Raw genomic sequence first — 20,088 nt, forward strand, 5'->3', positions numbered from 1 at the left:
GGGGGAGGGTTAGGGTGGAGGGTGGGGAAATATATATGCATAATAAATTTAGAAGATGGGATTAATGAGATATTGCTACTTTAAGAGAAACCTATATTATGATTTATATATGTTTAATTAATTTAGATGATGGGGTTATTGGGCTATTGTTACTTTAAAAGAATCTTATACTATGATTGCTGGGAGGCGAGGGGGCACAATATTTGAATGAGAAATCTATTTTAAGACGGGGGAGGGGGTACAGTATTTGTATGTGATTTACATTATATGGCGGGGGGGGGGGTAAAAAGGAGGAAAATTTGTTTGTATAAAACTTTTTTAATAAAAAAAAAAGAAAGCACATAAAATATGCAAGTAGAAAAATAGGAACCACCTTTGGTAGGAAGGTAACAGCATTCTGTGCACCTTCAGTGTTTAGTCATGCCGGCCACATGACCACAGAGACTTCTTCGGACAGTGCTGGATCTTCAGCTTTAAAACGGCATCGCCGTTTAAAAAAAGATAAAAGATGGCATCACTCCCTAGAGTTGGGAATGATTAGCACATATGTGCGAGGGGAACCTTTACCTTTACTCAATGACCTTAGTGCTTTATTCATTCTTTGATGTGTCTTTGAAATGCTTTTTCTCCCCTCAAGGCTGAACACTTAAAAGAGTGACAAGTTTAGAACACTGGCATTACATTTCCCCAATATTCATCTTATGTAGATTTTCCCTTCATGATATGAGTAGCTAGATGCGTTAAGCCACTTGTGGCAGATATAAATCCCAAGTGGCTTATTATATTGTTAGGCAGAAATCCATTTTAAGGTATTAGGCAGAATTCCATGTGTCTGTGGAATGTTACAGACACAAATGAATACATGTTTAAATTACATTTTTCTCAAAGTTTGCCTCCAACGTATCATGGAAGCCAATTTACAATACAATACAATACAATACAACACAACACAACACAACAAAATACAATAGTAGAGTTGGAAGGGACCTTGAAGGTCTTCTAGTCCAACCCCCCGCCTAGGTAGGAAACCCTATACCGTTTCAGACAAATCGTTGTCCAACATCATCTTAAAGACTTCCAGTGTCGGGGCATTCACAACTTCTGGAGGCAAGCTGTTCCACTGATTAATTGTTCTAACTGTCAGGAAATTTCTCCTCAGTTTTAAGTTGCTTCAATTTGATACAGTGGTTGGACTTTCAGAGTAGGCAAGAAAAATCTAGATTCAAGAAATGAACCATAAAGCTCAGAATGTTGGGCTATTTTCTTCCTCATGCCTGTCTACATCATGAGTTGGTTTTGAGGGTAAAAATGAACGAGTAACTGAAAATATGTTGTCTTGTCTTTCTTAAGGGACAGGTCAGGCTATTAACATAATGAATAAATATCAAATAATGGAAAAAACATAGCTTGCAGGTAATCTCTTGTGAGATTCTGGCCTGTGACCCACAGGACATTACTGACCTCTGTTCTTAGATTTTCTAACTGAGACTCTTCCTACACTCAGCGCTGATCATCAGTCTAAGAAAGAATGTTTGAACAGAGCAGTATAAAAACGTTTCTTGGTGGACTAGCAATGGGAAATTGATGAGAACCTAGGTCAGTGTTTCTCAAACTTGGCGACTTTAAGTCCTGTGGACTTCAATTCCCAGAATCCCCCAGCTGGCTGGGGAATTCTGGGAGTTGAAGTCCACAGGACTTAAAGTCGCCAAGTTTGAGAAACACTGACCTAGATTTTAAAAGGCTGATCTATCTTTTTGCAAGAGACATGACTGCCTCCCCTGTGCCTAGGCCATTTTTAAGGAGCCATGGATTGAAGTGGTCCCATGAACAGCTTCCTAAATTCAGTATTACTAGATTCAAAATCGGTTTCCTTTGTGTTGAAACTGGTGGTTTCTTTGGAGGGAAACACCAGCAGAAAGAAAAACAGGTAGACTGATTGCAGGAAATTTTTTGAAAAATGATCATTACAGCTGTTTTCTTTAAGTAGCAAGATAATAACTAAAATATAAACATTCAGAAGAAACACTCTTGGTCAGTGGTAAGTTCCAACGCTTCTGCGCATGCACAGAAGCGTCCGGGCTGGTGGGCAGAGCCTCCTGCCGCCACCACTACCGGTTCGGCCAAACCAGGAACCGGGAGCAACCCACCTCTGCTTGTGATTAAAGTTTATAACTATCCCCTACTTGAAGTCAATATTTAATTTATAAAAAATATTGCAGATTGAACAGATTGAGAAAGGAACTCCTGGGCTGCTAAAAGTTACAGCTCAGGCTACGGAGAACTCTGAAATAATTGAAGGAGAATACAACACAGTAAGTACTTTGCATTTATTATTTTAGTTTCAGTTAAACTGTGTAAAATGTCTCTGAGCAGAATAGGCAAAGGAGTGAAGAATAAGATGCTTCCGCGGTCAATGTCATGCTGGCTTCAATCATATTGGGAAAGGATAGATAGATTCTATCAAAATGTTGAGGACCACAATCTAATTTAAAAGGTCGCATAACAGGCTGAACTACTTGCCTTGATCTTGCATCAGTGAACAATCACAAAACTCAAGAACAGGTGCTGGCTTTTTAATGTTCAAGATCTGCTCCCTGAGTTGACGGTCCAGAACTGGTGTGGTTTTCAGTGCTTTTGAGCATTACAAGGCTGGATCAGATGCTTAGTTTTTCCCTACCTATGAGCCTATATTCACTTCCTGACACCTATTTACTTGTGCTCATGTTGGAAAAACATCAACAACATATACATAAATAAAAATAATAGTAAAAGTAAAAAGTTGGCAGGACTTAAAGAAATGCCAAACATGGTTACTGTATGACTGTGGTGGACAATTATTTTGTGGCCAAAATGGGGCCACAATTAATGTAAGAGTAGTGGCTACAGTGAGATATTAATGGAATAGTCATTTAGGTTTCATGGATATGAATGGGCCTGGATTATGTAATATTTTATATCACTTTGGGTATAGTGATTTTATCATTCTTTCCTTTGGTCTTTTGATTGTACAAATGCAGTTTATCTAACTATCTGCATATCCTTCCAGCCTCATAACAATAAGAAATTGAAATTCCACAATGCTGATGGCAGAATGATGTTAAAGGGCACAAAAAACAGTATAAGGGACAAATGAAATCTTAGATCTTAATCTTGCCCAACTGTGCAGTGTAATCTAATTTGCACTAGTGCTTGATCATAAAATTGTGACATTAAAGCTATTGCATGCTAATATTAATTGAAACAGCTATGCTTTGTACATTTTTCACAACTTAATTATGCCAGGTCCTATTGAGGATTCACAAAAATCCTCATAAACCTCCTAGGATAAGTGGACTTAAATTAAAATATTGCTGTTCTTCAGGTGTTGCTAGCAATAGGAAGAGATGCCTGCACAAAAAAAATTGGCCTACAGAAAGTTGGAGTGAGGATCAATGAAAAGTAAGGCTAAATTTCTTGTCTGTTTATTATAATATGTCTCTTTCTTGCAACATCAATCTTGAAGTCTTGATGCATATAATTTTTCAAGGAAACATACATTTCTTTTCTGAAAAATAATTGCAGCAGCAAGATTGACACCATAATTACAACTTCCTATTACTGGATATGCCAAAAGGGCAAACTTAGCAATAATTAAAATGCTAATGATTAACATTCTGCCATTAAGGCTTTTGCGTTATCTCACCTTGCCAGATGTATTGGGCAAAGAACACCCTGAGCAATACATTTTATTGTTAATGCTTTTGATGGGATGCAAAGCTTATTTTTTTAGTAGTTATATAAGAGGAAAAACATGAAAAACACAGCTTTTCAGTTGCAGCATCATAATAATTATAGCTCTCCCCAGCCATATGTTTGAGATGAGCGGCTACATGAATTGATTTTTTAAATATTTTTTTTATTTTTTATTTTCAAAACAAACACAACACATCCTTCTTTACATACTGTAGAAAGTGTATAAGTTGGTTACAAAAAGGCTTTCGTGCATCTCTTCCACAGTCAACAAACATAATTCATATTAAGTATTTTAACTTAGATATTTATACATGTTACCATCGTCATACCTCCATTTTCATTTGACTATAATTGTTTAAACATCCTTCATCATAAAATATACCAAGATTTAATACATAACCACATACTGGCATTTCATTTACTATTTCTAAAATCCTCCAATAACACTGAATCCTTATGTCCTATTCTAGCTAAATATCCATAATATTTAATAACAAAATTTTTTAATCCTCCTTTCCAAATCACTGTTTACAATTTACATCCAGTTTCCTTATGTTGTACATTATATATATATATATATATATATATATATATATATATATATATATATATATATATATATATATACCGATCACATTTTAAGCCCACAGCTTGAAGATGGCAGGTGTGATCCTGCCGAAACGTTGCAAAGACAATCTCAACCTTACACGGGAAAAGACCCGAATACAACAAAACCAGCATACCTACACCCGTGAAAATCTACGAAAACAAATATATATATATATATATATATATATATATATATATATATGTATGTATGTATGTATGTATGTATGTATGTATGTATGTATGTATATATGTGTATATATATATATATATATATATATATATATATATATATATATATATATATATATATATATATATATATATATATATATATATATATATATATATATATATATATATATATATTTGTGTTACAACCCCTGGTATGCCTAAATATGGGAGGAAGGGCACTACTCCCTCTTTCTGTCCTTCGGCTTATCACAGAAGACCATGCAGGCAGAAAACCATATAAAGTCTCCCTTTATTTATTTATCAGTACAAATACAACACACACACACACACACAAACATATATATATGTACGTCTTTGGTTGCTCGGGTTTTCTCCCGCGTAGAATTGGAAGTATCTTTACGACGTTTCGATGAAGTCTCATTCATCATCTTCAGGATGGTGCTTCCGGCTTGGTGCTTGGTGCTTCCAAGAGCAATGTGAGATCTCAGCCGGTTCCTCTTTTTAACTGCCAGTGGGGGTTTGAGCTGATTGGGTGGGAGCTTGGCTGCATTCTGATTGGGTGGAGGTGTATTCTGATTGGTAGGGGGCTTAGCTGTGCTCTGATTGGATGGGAGTTTGGCTGTGCTCTGATTGGATGGGGGCGTGTTCTGTTTGATTGGGGGCCTGGTTGTGTTAGTCTGAGTTGCAGAGGGATTTGAGCTGGTGAGCTGCGTTACTGTTGTTTGGCTTCGCGTTTGTGGTCGTGCCACATCTCCGTGGTGGGCATCAGTTTGCTTCATGTATGGCTTGGAGGGGTTTAAAGTGGCTAATAATGTGGCTGTGGTCTGGCTTCTGGTTTGTGGTCGGGCTTCTGGTTTGTGGTCATCATCAAATTCCATCCATGAACATAGCATTTAAAAAGTAAGATAACCCACTGTCCAAAACCATTCCAAACTTAATTCCGCCGTTTGTTTCTTCTGTTCTCCAATATAAATTAATTTTAAGTTTTTTATAGGCAGTCTCTTTTAAAACAGTAAAAATTCCTCGCCAGCTGGAAACACTTTCTCTTTCTGTATCCTTCCGTTTTGGAGACGCCCCAACTTCATCAGCCTAATGGCTGGATTTTTTTGTCGTCAGCTTGAAGAACTTATCTTGCATTGATCAGGGACTTTGCTATGTCCCTGAGATCAGCAAGACGTATTACATGAATTGAATTAATCAATTATTTTTTAATATTTTTTCATTGTAACTTTGTATAAACAATCCATTTTCCATTAAATAGCATGTTGTCTGGGTACAAATATTTTCTGCCAACAATTAAAATTTACAGTCTTATTCATTATTGAATTAAATAATGAATTCAATACAATAAAGAAAACCATTGAGGATTGCAAATTCTTTCCCATTCTATACAGCTACGTATTAGAGGCACACAGATCATATCTTCAAGAACCTGAAATTCTCTAGCTATAATTTCTTTTCTGATTTATTGCTGTGATATTCTACTAATTACAGAGTTCCCCAACCTTTTTGGCTTGGCAGACGGGGGTGGGATAGTTTTGTGTGAGCAGTGGGCAACAGAAGACGTGCACACACACACACACATATACACACACACAGAGCGCATGCACATGGCGGGTGCATACTGCTCGCGTGAGTGGGAATGCGCTTGCCAGCCCACCGCTTCCATGTCCCAGTTCGGAAAGGCTCAAGGCCCAGAGGTGTGCTGCGGCCTAGGGATTGGAGACCCCTGTTCTATTATATGAACTTTTGCCTTGACAGCCACAATTCTGCTTGATTTATGTTCAGACAGATTTGTAAAATTCAGAGCTTTTGATCCAGACTCTTAGCCAATTGTTTGAGCGACATAAGCCACAGCCTTCAAAAATCTGTGTGCTGTGTCCAATATTCTATTGATGTCATTACTATTCATTTCTTTTGGTCATCAGACAACTCCACATGGTCTTTCTGACCATATCCAACTTTGAATGCTATGGCTTGTCTGCCCATCTTATGAGACCATATCTATTATAAGTATCACATTACTTATAGAAAGCAATCTTCTCTTGAGTCAGAATTTTGCTCCATCCAGTGGCGTCTGCAGGAAGTGGTCAAAATAGGCAAGCGGTAGATGTGGCATCATGTCCCTTCTGTGTGCATATTACACCTTTAACAAAAGAAGTAAGGCTTGCATTGTGATACTATGTTCACTTTGTTGCCTAATTTTATACACACATAAACATCCATGGATGCTACAGCTGATGCTGTAAACAATGACTGCAGATATCTTTAGTATTTCAGTAGGAGAATCAGTAACAGCTTGGTTTCTGTGAATTTGAAAAATGTGACTCTTTTTTGAGCCATGGTGGCACAGTGGTTAGGATGCAGTACTGCAGGCTGCCTGCAATTTGGCAGTTCAAATCTCACCAGGCTCAAGGTTGACTCAGCCTTCCATCCTTCTGAGGTGGGTAAAGTGAGGACCCAGACTGTTGGGGTGCAATATGTTGACTCTGTAAACCGCTTAGAGAGGGCTATAAACCACTTCGGGAAGGCTGTAAAGCACTGTGAAGCGGTATATAAGTCTAGGTGCTATTGCTATTTGACTATTCCTGGCTTGGAAGTGGCTGCAGCCTGCAACATTATAGGTCTGCTTTTAGCAGCATTTCAGGGGACAAATGCAGGTAGTCCTTGACTTATGACCACAATTGAACCCAACATTTCTGTTGTTAAGTGAGACATTTGTTAACTGAGTTTTGCCCCATTTTATGACCCTTTTTGTTCGTGGTTGTTAAGTGAATCATTGCAGTTGATAAGTCGGTAGCATGGTTGTTAAATGAATCTGGCTTTTCCATTGACTTTGCTTGTGAGAAGGTCACCAAAGTTGATTCACATGATCTTGGGAAACAGCAACGGTCATAAGTATGAATCAGTTGCTAGTCATCTGAATTTTAGACACATAATCATGGGCAGAGGTGGGTTGGCAATTTTTTTATTACCGGTTCGGGCATGCTCCTGCGCATGCACCGAAGCGGGTGGGCGGAGCCTCCCGCTGCGGCTACTACTGGTTTGGTTGAACTGGGCCGAACCGCTAGCAATCCACCTCTGATCATGGGGATGCTGCAAAGGTTGTAACTGTGAAAAACTGTCATTTTTCAGTGTCTCTGTAACTTTATACAGTTACTAAATGAACTGTTGTAAGTTGAGGGCTACCTGTATTTGCATATATAGGAAGTTCTCAACTTACAACAGTTTGTTTAATGACTGTTCAAACTTATAACAACACTTGAAAAAAGTGACTCATTTTTCACACTTATGAGCCTGGTGGCATCCCCATGGTCATGTGATCAAAATTCAGACCCTTGGCAAATGACTCATATTTATGACGGTTGCAGTGTGGCAAGGTAGTGGGATCATCTTTTGACAAGCAAGTCAATGGGGAAGTCAGACTCACTTAACAACCGTAGTGATTGACTTAAAAATGTGGTCGCAAAATGGAGGAAAACCCACTTAAAAGATGTCTCACTCAGCCACAGAAATTTTGGTTTGCCTTCCTGCTTTATTCTGCTACTGAGATCTGCAAAATAATAACCGGACGAAAGAGCCAGTTAAGAGTAGCACTTAAGGGGGTTTCAGACAGGGATGTGATGCATGAAAATGTATTTTTGTTTTGTTTGTTCGAATCACCAATTTTTCTCTACGAGTGTTTCCTTCCAAAGCACATGTTATGGTCCCTTTTTAATGAGGTTATGATTCCTTTAATCTGCAACAAAAGCCTTGCATGTGGATCATCTTCTTCTCTCTCTCTCATCCAATCAACTTCTAGTACAGGAAAAATCCCTGTTAATGACAAGGAACAAACAAATGTGCCTTACATCTATGCTATTGGAGATGTCCTGGAAGGCAAACCAGAACTCACCCCGGTGGCAATTCAGGCGGGTCGGCTGTTGGTGAGGAGGCTTTATGCTGGAACATACACAAAGGTAAGCCAGTGCTTATCATTGTGGTTGTAAAAGCAATGGTTTTGAAATTAAAAATGCATTTTTGTTTTAAGTTTAAGCACATGTGATTGGTAGCTAACATTCATAAACCTACAGCAACAATCCCAAGTGAAATTCTTCCAGATGATTTCAACTACAACTCTCTTCGGACTACAGCCACCATTGCTGGTATTTAGGGATGGTGGGCATTACAGTCCAACCACATCTGAGAAAAATAAACGGGGAAAAGTTTTAATGGTGTTCTTTTTTGAAGTGTGTGATCAATTAATTGCTGCTATTTTGAAATCATCTAATGCTCTGAGATATGATATGCTTGTGGTTCTGACAAATGTAATACTTATCTCCAAATATTTTTCCTTGACAGTGTGATTATATAAACATCCCCACTACAGTGTTCACTCCTTTGGAATATGGAGCCTGTGGTTACTCAGAAGAAAAAGCAATTGAAAGATTTGGCAATAATAGGATTGAGGTATTTTTGGAAACTGCTAACGTAGACTATGGCTTGTTTGGTTTCTGTTTTGACAGGAAATTCAGAATTATTATTATTATTTTTTGCATTCCAAGTCTCCCGATGTTCACAATCAAGTGAATGATTTTTATCTACCATATTTTTCGAAGTATAGGACGCACCTTTCCCTCCACTAAAAGAGCGTGGAAATGTTGGTGTGTCTTATACACCAAATACAGCCATTTTTGGCCTCCCGAAGCCCCCTCACGGATCCCATTTTTGTGAAAAATGGGCCATTTTTCACAAAAACAGAGACATTTTCCCCTTCCTCCAGCCCCCAGAAGCACTCTGAAGGCTTCAGCAGGGCTGGGGGAAGGCAAAGATACCCCTGTTTTTATGAAAAACAAGCAAAAAATGGAGGCATTTTTCCCGTCCTCCAGCCCCCAGAAGCACTCTGCAGGCTTCAGCAGGGCTGGGGGAAGGGGAAAATGCACGTTTTACGCCCATTTTTTGCAGAAACGGGGGTGTATTTGCCTTCTCTCAGCCCTGCTGAAGCCTGCAGAGTGCTCCTGGGGGTCAGGGAGGACAGAAACTTTTTTTCCCTTACTTACCTCTTCAAAATCTTGGTGTGACTTATACATCAATGCGTCTTATAGTCCAAAAAATATGGTACTTCTTCCTTGAGAGAAAATTCCTTCTGCACTTTATATGATTGTGGTTTTTATTCTATGTGTGATGGGATCTACCTCTATGAACAAGCAGGTGGGTTTGATCTGAAAATCAATTCTGTGTTTTTAAAGAAAAACACCATATTGTGTGCAGAGCAATTATCTTTTTGACAAGCAATATGGGGTCTTGGCTGGTGCCAGAGCCAGAAGTCAACTGGCTCTGGCTCAGAAAGGGGAACTTCCCCCCCATCTCTCCTAGGCAGGTCTCCATGATACATGCTGGGTCAGCTTCCTCATCCATAATCAACTCTTGTTGACTTTATTACAAGTGGCTTGGTGTTCAGCAGCAGCAACCAACAACACAGGGTCTAAAAGGTCCTCCATAGGGACCTGGGAATGAGCTCAAGGGCCTGGAATGTGCCACAAAGGGGGAAAAAACCGCTGGCTTCATCCCACATATTTCACTAAATTTTCCCATACCCATAGTTACTGGGATGTTACAGCCTCCCCCACTCTCTACAACCTTCCCCTGTCCAAATTGGTCCATGCCTAAACCTTTAGAACCCCCCCCCCCTACCGTATTTTCCTGAAGTATAAGACAAACCTTTTTCCCTCAAAAAAGAGAGTGAAAATCTGGGTGCATCTTATACGCTGAATACAGCATTTTTGGCCTCCTGAAACCCCGCCCCCTTCACCATTTTGCAGTATCCTTCCCCTGCCATGTCTACAAAGCCACCCCCATAGAATCGGTAATATATTTTTTTTTAATCCCACCACTGGAGTGTATGGTAGATTCAAATAGTATAGTACTCAGTTAGGCAAGATTTTGTCTATAGGTGTGGAACAATAAAAGAATTCAGCTTGGAAGAAGCCAGGCTGGGGAACTCTGGGAGTTGAAGTCCAGTCATCTTTAAGTTGCTACAGTTGAGAAACACTGAGTTAGAGAAAGGCCATTCGTTAAGAAATGAAATGTCTCTGCCTTAACTAAGCTGTAAAAAAAATAAATTCTAAAATAAAAGTAACCCAGTTGCTGAACTTTCTGTAACTTTGGTCCTGTTCTTTTTCAGTAAATCGTGCTAAATGAAATTCTTGTTAACTGAAGTGATGAAGGGTGCTGACATAAGCATGACAGTTGGCTGAAATTTAGCATCGGTATTTATATATCTTTTTTTTCCCTTTTTCAGGTTTACCATAGTTACTTCTGGCCATTGGAGTGGACAGTCCCATCCCGGGACAACAACAAGTGCTATGCAAAAATTATTTGCAATCTTGTAGATAGGGTACGCCAAGAACATTTTGCTTCCCCCCCTTGCAAAATGATCAGCATTCTGCAGAAGGAGGAGAGGGAATGTTAATATTCATTTTGCACGCCTTGTGACTCACCACCGGATTGCTTTCTCTCTCTCTCTCTCTCTCTCTCAAGTATACCTGAGATGCTAATTGAATCTATGTCATCTTCAGATCCTTAAATTGGAGGTATCTGGAGCCGAGGATGAAACTGCTGCCTTCATTTGGCAGCCATCAATGATATCTTGAAAGTATTAGCTGGTTAGAATCCACCTGCAAATCCACTTCTAAATTATAGAGTCATTGCATAATAACACCCTTGTTAGGCTTTGCAACCATTAAATAGTATCCCTCTTTAACTTTGCTCAGTACTTTGGTTAATAGCTGTGAATGTTTTAATTTGCTAGTTATAACAACAGCTGGAACCCAAAATACTGTGGTGGAACAACTATTGTATCCTGAGGCTCAAAAGCTGTTTGTGTTAGGCAGGGCAAGTGGCCCTTCGTCTCTGTGGATCCTTCCCACAGTTTCTACTGCAGTTAATTTGGACACATATTTTCTCATCTAAATCAGATATTCCCTGATTTGCAGTTTATCAGAAATTTGACTCCTACATTGAAAGTGATGACTTGAAAGCTTCAGGCCTGCAACAAGCAATATGAACCATTTACTCAGTCCTGCTGAATGCACCTTCTCTGATGCTACTGTCAAAATGCAGCAGTTGGCATAAAGAGCCAGCCAATTCAAAACTGCCCATTTAGTCCATGCACGCGTTCATGTGGTGGACGCCGGGCCCCGTTGCACCGTACCGGTTGCACCGGGATCCGGAACCCAGCACTGGGGTTGAGCCATGGTGGGATTCAGCCAATTCGTACCTGTTCGGGAGAACCGGTTGTTAACTTTCTAAGCAGCTTGGAGAACTGGTTGTTGGAAGAAATCTCAATTTGATTTTTTCCACTTTACAAGGCTAATCCTGTAAGGAAGACAGGAAGGAAACATTCTGCTGTTATTTCTAGCCTAATCTTTACTGTCCTGCTTACAGAAACTGCCTCTCCGGTTAACCCTTATTACATTGTAACAGCTAAGGCGAAGCGCCCATCGACCTGAGTGATGTTGAGTTGGCCCTGCCCACAGAGTCACATGACCACCCAGCCCCACCTACCCAATTGGTCATTAGGGCAGAGAACCGGTTGTTCAATTATTTGAAACCCACCACTGGGTAGAGCTATAGAATGTGCAAGACTAGCCCCAGGGTTGAGATCCCTCGGATCCACATTCTTTTCTTTATTTCAAAGAATGAGGTGCTTTTTCCGATTCTGGCAAAGCCAGGGAGCTATATCCAATATGAATTCCGCTAAGACATTTCCCATGTGGTAACTTAAAATTTTCAATAGATTATGTAACAATCCTGCCTTAAGTTCATAAAGCTGCAAGAACTGCTACTTGAGTGGGAGCAGCAAAGTGAGTTCCATGTTGATTATGGACAGATTGGCTGGATTATTTGATAGAAAGCCTCCCACATTCCTTTTTTTTTAAATCTGAATTGGCAAAATGCATAATAAAAATTAAGTGACAATTTGCTGCCCTTTCCTGATTCTGAGGGAAGACTCTACGGCTTCCAGGTTTTCTATTTCTTTGTGAAATCTTTTATCTTCCTCAAGCCAATTGCTGTGGTTTGAGGGAGTTGAATATACAGCCGGCCTTCTTCAAATCTCATTATCTTTAAACCGCCTCACTGACACTTAATAACCAAAAGCCTTTCAGGTCGAGAACAGAGATGATGGTTAAGTGATCGTTGCTTTTTAAAGAAATGCTTATCTATATATCAAGAAGCTGGTAATTACTCCCTGGTTTTATATTTAGGATACAAATAGCCTGTTGTCATCTTTTACATCATTTTTGGTAACTTATAAAACTTCCCAGTTGAATTAAAATATATCCTTTGTGCAATTTTCCAGCTAGAATATATGGAACAGAAGAAGTCCAATGACAGTATTCGTAGAAATGAGCAATCTTTAGACAAGGTGGATAAAATAATTGGCTCAGTGAAGTCCTTTTTTTGCTACTCTTGTTCCCTAGAATCGAGTTATTGGTTTCCATGTGCTTGGCCCCAATGCTGGAGAAATTACTCAGGGATTTGCAGCAGCCATCAAATGTGGAATGACGAAAGAACAGTTGGACAGCACAATAGGAATCCATCCAGTCTGTGCGGAGGTGGGTATCTGGTGCGGGTTGGCAAAAAACTATGTTTTCATAGACATTTTATTATTTTGGAGAGCAATTTTGATAAATACTTTTTTCTTCTCCTTTTACTATAATCAGTCGGCTGTCCTGCAATGGGAAAATTGATAATGTAGAGCAGGGGTCTCCAACCTTGGCAACTTTAAGACTTGTGGACTTCAACTCCCAGAATTCCTCAGCCAGCAAAGACTTGTGGACTTCAAAGCTGGCTGAGGAATTCTGGGAGTTGAAGTCCACAAGTCTTAACGTTGCCAAGGTTGGAGACCCCTGGTGTGGAGGAACAATTAACGTGTTCGACTTGCACAAGGAAGTTTGAGGTTCAAGTCTCCTTTGAAGCTGACTGGGACCAGTGAAAATGAAGGGCAATCCCCCTGTAACTGGTTTAAGCTCCTGGAGAAAAAGTGGAATAGAAACTTAAAGAACTCCTCAATAACAGAACTTAGGTTTTCCCTGTAAAAGCTCTTGGGTTTAATTTTTGGTATTTCAAGAGAGGTCTTGGAAAGTCTCCTATTAAACTCCTACAGAGTTTCTGTCAGTCAGTTTGATACTCAGTTAAAAAAGGTCTTAGGTTTATATTTGCAAGCTTAACAGATGAGCTTCACATTTACCTTCAACGTTTCATGCCAGCATGAGATCCCCCTGCAATACTGAATTGTGAATTCTCCTGTGAATTCCTGAAGGTGCAGTTAAATGAGTCATACCGGGTTAGTATTGACAGCAAAACATGTCAAGAAAACCCTGGCTATTCGTGATCTGAGTGCTCCTGTCACTTGTCCCAGCTCCTGCAAACTTAGCAGTTTGAAAGTATTCAAATGTGAGTAGATAAATAGGTACCACTTCAGTGGGAAGGTAACAGCTTTCTGTATGCCTCGACATATAGTCATAATGGCCACATGACCATGGGGGTGTCTTTGGACAATGCTGGCTCCCTTGGCTAAGAAATGGAAATGGACACCATCCCCTAGAATCAGACACAACTGGAAGGGGAAACCTTTAGCTTTATAAATAAATTTTGAAAAAAATATTGAAAGAAGGCAGTGCTAGTTTTGCTCCTAGCAGCAATACTTTTGTATTGTTGCTAGGAGGACAATATGAAAGTTCTTCAATGGAACAACTTGCCTCCAGAAGCTGTGAATGCTCCAACACTGGGCGTTTTTAAGAAGAGGTTGGATATCCATTTGTCTGAAGTAGTGTAGGGTTTCCTGCCTAAGCAGGGGGGTTGGACTAGAAGACATTCAAGGTCCCTTCCAACTCTGTTATTCTATGATTATAACTAGACACAATGGGTGTTATTTTTATATTTGGTGTACCTAATTTCAGGTATATTTTTGGCATTTGCTGTAAATTAATTGATTAATCTGTTTTAGACTTGCTATTGAAAACTGAGTGCCAAGAAACCACAGCATGAAATCATTTCTGTTTTTGTTCCTGTTGTCTTACATCATAGCTAGACTCACCTGAGTATATCACTGGTATACTAATAGTAGGTTAAAAGAAAAAAGCACAACATCTAACCCAAGGCCTTAATTTTGTTTCCCATCAAAACATCTTAAAAGTTTGATCTGAAACATATTTTTTTCTTCAAAAGGTCCTGTGTTGAGAGAAATCTAGGAAAGGCCCCTAAAAGCAGAATATCTGTGCGGATGGTACAGAAGAGAGAATCATCTGGACGATTTCTCTCAACATTAAAATGGAAAGATTAGTTGTATCTTTGCAAAATTACATGTTAGAGTAGCAAAAAATGGATTGAAATTATATGCGAATCTACATGAAAACAAAAGAGAATGAATCTTTTGTCTTCCCTGCTCCCCCTCCTCCTAACAGATCTGTAAATGTAGAATTTAAAGATAAGCAGAATTTTAGGCATGAAATTTTGCAAAACACTTCATTTTGCATTCACATAATTTAGAGTGTAATTATTACACGTAGGAGCACTTTTAGCAGTAGATCTTTTAATACTATTCAAAAATGAGAATAAATATTTCATAGAAATCAGTGTACTGCAATAATTAATTTGGATTCAAGCAAAGATAAATAAATTGCTATATTTAAAAAGCCAGTGACTACTAACAATATTTATTCAAAGCCAGAGATGGAGGAAGGTTATCAGTCTGCTGAAACCTATCCTTATTATTTTCAAGTGCACTAAACTTATTTGCATGGCTAAGATATGTAGATGCTGTATCCTGTTCCTATTTATTTTCTCCAAAAGGTGGCTTTGATGCTTTGATGACAGCTAATTGCCTTGCTTTGAACATTTTAGATCGAATTGTATTTAATTTCCTGTCAACTTCTGTATTTAGATGTCCCAGTAGCAAGGTTACCCAGGAAATAACCGAAATAACCAAAAACAGCCAACCCATCATATTTATTGTCATTTCCTCATCAATTTATTATCTGAGTTTAAGATTGAAAAAGCATCCTAAACATATCTAAAACTCTCTGAAAAGCTATAACTGCTCATGCTAGTGAGCAAATCTAATCCATATATATTCATAGATATTAAGGGGCCCTTTGCTGCAGTCTGATGTGTTCATGTGACATTTTTGTTTGCAGTTTTCTTCTGATCCATGCAGGGCTACCCTCAAATCTAATTCCACTCCTTGGGACTATAGATTTGAGTTCTGCTATAGCTTCAGATCAGTGGTGGGTTTCAAATTTTTTTAGAACCTCTTCTATAGGTGTGGCCTGCTTTGTGGGAGTGGCTTTCCAGCCATTTGACCAGGTGGGAGTGGCTTGCCGGCCATGTAACTGGGTGGGCATGGCCAATTTGTAAAATGTGGTGAAACTCACTTAACAACTGTCTTGCTTAGCAACCAAAATGTTGGCTCAGAAACTCTGGCATTTGAAGCACGCAAGTCTTAAAGCTGTCAAGTTACAAGACTCTTGCACCCCAACCCTTTAGAAAAAAAAACCCCAGGGGTGTTCAAACTTGACAGCTTTAAGACTTGTGGACTTCAACTCCCAGAATTCCTCCTCTCTCTCTTCATCTTGATGATGTGCGGACGGGCAGGGGGAGGGAGCTGGAACTGGTTCTAAACGGCACTGTAGATTTGTGGAACCTCTTCTATAGAAGAGGTTAGAACTGGCAGGAACCCACCCCTGCTTCAGATCCAAGCATGGTGGTCCTTCAGGCAATATATTGTAGAGTCTTCTACATCTCTTTAAAAAAACATAACAGCTGAAGGAAGTGCAAATAAAAATGGTGCGAGGAACATGCTTTATACAAGCAGAGCCTCATAAAATTCATAATGTTATATCCACTAATCCAGCTAGCCCTGCTTAGCTTCTAAGTCTAGATTTAAAAACAAAAAACAAAACAGGAATTTGTCTTAATAGGATTATTAGTACTTGGATGGGAATCCAGAGGGCAGTGTTTCTCGACTTAGAGATTTTAAGATGCCTAGACTTAACTTCCTTGGCTGGGGAATTCTTCCCTTGTTGAAATCCAGCTACCTTAAAGTTGCTAAGGCTGTAAGCTAAGTTGGGAAGTAAACAAACAAACAAGCAAAACAAAGTTGTTGGAGGCTCATCACTGGAGGCTTTCAAGAAGAGATTGGACTGCCATCTGTCAGAAATGGTGTAGGGTCTTCTGCTTGGGGGGGGGAACGGATGGTTGGACTGGATGAACTACAAGGTCCCTTCCAACTCAATCTGTTGAATTCATCTTGAAAGAGGCTTAGCATGGCCTCACATGTTCGGTATGAACTGGCAGTGATTTCTAATGACATCAAGTAGAGGTTTTCCCATCTCTATTTGTAAATGATGGAATCTGATACTTTCTGCATATAAGGCATATTCTTTGCCACTGAAATGCAAGGCCCATATTCTCCTGTCAAATAGGGATTGCTTCTTTTTGTGGGGATGCCTGAATGTCTTTTCAGATTAACAAATTAGATCCTATGAGCATGAAGTTGTCCCACATTCCCTCCCATATCACTTTGGTCTCTTGAAAATATTTCTTAGCCGATGTTTACATTTTTCGAAAAGGAAACACCGCTCAGCCCTTGTTGATTTTGTCCACACATGACGATTCTGTGTGAAGCTTGCCTTTGATAAAGCGTAATCTTCCAAAATGTTTTTATGAGACATATTGCACTGGTTCTCAGACAGCAAAAGCCAAAAAGACCAGGGGACTCATTTCTCTAATTTCAGTGCAAATTTCATTCCTCTACACTAAGCCATGGGTTGGTATGACTGACTTCCACAAATTGATAACCATGGTTTGCAAACCCCAATGCCTGTTTCAGACATGAAAAGGTCATCCATGCAAGATATATTAACTATGACTTGGTAATAAGTGAGTCCCATTAGTCTTTTTAAACAGTCTTTATAATATGAAGAATAGACACAAGAATTGGATGTATGAGGATTCTAAAACTCTGAGAAGTTCTCATAATAAAATATCAGTCCCATATGCTGCTTTGGCTTTTGAAAAACAATCTCAAAGTCAGACTAGTGTATTTATGGATGTAGAAGGCCACACACCCACAGAGAACTGCATCTTAGAATTGAGCAAATCAACATAACTTTCCATACCCAGAAAAGCTTTTCTAAACAATATCCATGGCTTGTGTTTTCCCCCTTTTGTCTTTTTAGATATTCACTACATTGTCGGTGACAAAGCGCTCTGGTGGAGATGTTGTTCAGTCTGGATGCTGAGGTTAAAGTCACCCGCTGTTTTGCCATTGCCAAAGACTGACTTTCATCACTGTTGCAACCTTCAGAAGTCCGCGGCTGGGATGTAAGAACCATTTAAGACCTGCTTTCCTTCATCTTCAGCTGGCAGAGGAGCAGATGAAGAACCCTGAAAGCTGCAAATTAATGGTGATGATTGCACGGCAACTGGCATGACAGCGGGATAGGCCCATGATCAAGATGCTGCTGGCAAAGCATTGGCAAGATGCTTCCATGAAGTCGTAGCCTAAAACCAGTTTCTCTGGTAGGCAATGATGGAACAATTGCCAGCACAGCTTGAAACTCTTTCTCTCATTGGAATAAAGAGACTTAGCTCCACTTTCATGATTTTTTATAGATCCTCCAACAATATAAAACTATCTGGACTTCTACAGAAACAAATGACCAGGTTCTGAAGAAATAAATGTGTTCCTAAGATTAAACAGCAGATCAGTGTGCCCTCTCAAATTCTGTAAAATTGAAAGGGATACCGTGTCACTGTTATTCCTGTTTAGAAACTGTGCTGTATCTCTGATGCTAATTACACAGAGTCATTTCGACAGGAAAAATCCCCCCCTCCATCATCAAAGCGAACCATGTTTGAATTATTTATATAAAAGACTATATAGAAAAAGATATATAAATGTGTTCCTGAAAGCTTTTCTGGTTGATAATGTTCCTTCATGCCGTCTGAAGTACTTTCTCTCTCTCTCAATGTGCTGGATATTAATGTACTCTGTTTAAATCTACAACATCCCATTTCCACACACATCACTGCTGTTCAATTGTGACTGAAGGAAAATGGGCAGTCTGTGGCCAGATTATTTCTGTAAGTAATCAGTTACTCTATTGCAGGATTCTCTAATCAGTTAGTTTATTGCAGGACTCTCCCAAGTCCCTGAGAGAGTCTTAGAGAAAGAATGGTATTTGTCACTTCTGATTTAGTCCTGTTTCCTTGGTACCTCCCAAGGGTTTTGTAAAAGAAATATTCCTTCCCCCTTCAATCTGGCAGGTGCAAAAGATCAAATCCACACATAAAGGTCCAATTAAACTGATTTATTGTTAAACAGCCCATGCACAGGAATCTTCTTAACTAATGGTTAGTATCTGCTTCGAGTTAGATAAGGGTCCACCGAATTCAAGATTGGAGGGAAAGTTGAATTTAGCTGCTTGTGGCTACATACGGATTTTAGGCTGATTCCTCTTTTATCTTCACTCCCAGGTTCTGCCACTCCTCCTCCTATACAATCCCAATATAAATTAAAACTTTGAATAAATGATTTAAGGGCACTGTGACCTATGTTCTGAGAATGATATGTGCCTTCCTCAGCAAAGTAGTGTGGGACATAGTTCCAATGGTTTTCTCTATGTCCTGGTTCATACATTATATTAGATCCTGGTTTGCTTAGCCAGCTGCAATCACTGGGTTCAATCCATTGCTACAATATAAGCTGTCTGATATAGTGACTGATTATTCAAACTGTTGAAATAAATCATTATTTCATAGCATGATTCATTTCATGTTTCAAAACATGAAATAATCTTTGTTATTGCAGCTCATGTGATGCTAGTCTGTTTCCATTATCAGCTGGATTGAACTCTAAATGATCTTTCTTGGATTGGCTGTTGGTTTAGGAGTCAAAATGTTGGCTCAAAATTTATTCAATGAATATATACAGAATATATAGTATATTATTATTTTATATAAATTAAATAGATACCGTAAATAGATGATAGATGATAGATAGGTAGGTAGGTAGGTAGGTAGGTAGATGATAGATAGATAGATAGATAGATAGATAGATAGATAGATAGATGATAGATAGATAGATGATAGATAGATAGATAGATAGATGATAGATAGATAGATAGATGATAGATAGATAGATAGATAGATAGATAGATATGTTGTTGTTATTATTATTATTATTATTATTATTATTATTATTATTATTATTATTATTATTATTATTATTATTATTATTATTATTATTTCTTGGATTTCTAGACCGCCCCCTCTCCCAAAAAGGGACTCGGGGCGGTGTACAGTCAATGCAGATAAAAATACAATCATAAAACAATTAAATGCATTTGGATGGAGGAGATAGGCTGTACAAGAAATAAATATATTCTAAAACCCTAAAAACATCCCCAATTAAAAACCCAAACCCAATTAAAATAAATCCCCGGGAGGTAAAACTAAGAAAGTGCCAGGCCAGCTGATTGAAATAGGTGAGTCTTTAACTTTTGACGG

At 38.9% G+C, this 20,088-nt stretch overlaps 1 protein-coding gene across 1 annotated transcript in view; it reads left to right on the forward strand.

Moving 5' to 3' along the window:
• TXNRD1 (thioredoxin reductase 1) overlaps positions 1–19,636 on the forward strand; it is a 41,256-nt gene extending 21,620 nt beyond the window's left edge. The window contains exons 8-14 of the mRNA XM_081957641.1: positions 2,220–2,312; positions 3,362–3,438; positions 8,336–8,492; positions 8,875–8,982; positions 10,814–10,909; positions 12,996–13,130; positions 17,757–19,636. Coding sequence (XP_081813767.1) covers positions 2,220–2,312; positions 3,362–3,438; positions 8,336–8,492; positions 8,875–8,982; positions 10,814–10,909; positions 12,996–13,130; positions 17,757–17,819 — 729 coding nt within the window. The 3' untranslated portion in view covers positions 17,820–19,636. The remainder of the gene's footprint in view (positions 1–2,219; positions 2,313–3,361; positions 3,439–8,335; positions 8,493–8,874; positions 8,983–10,813; positions 10,910–12,995; positions 13,131–17,756) is intronic.
• The last annotated feature ends 452 nt before the right edge of the window (positions 19,637–20,088 follow it).

Source organism: Natrix helvetica (genome assembly GCF_964273705.1).
Source record: "Natrix helvetica genome assembly, chromosome: 6".
NCBI classification, from domain to species: domain Eukaryota; kingdom Metazoa; phylum Chordata; class Lepidosauria; order Squamata; family Natricidae; genus Natrix; species Natrix helvetica.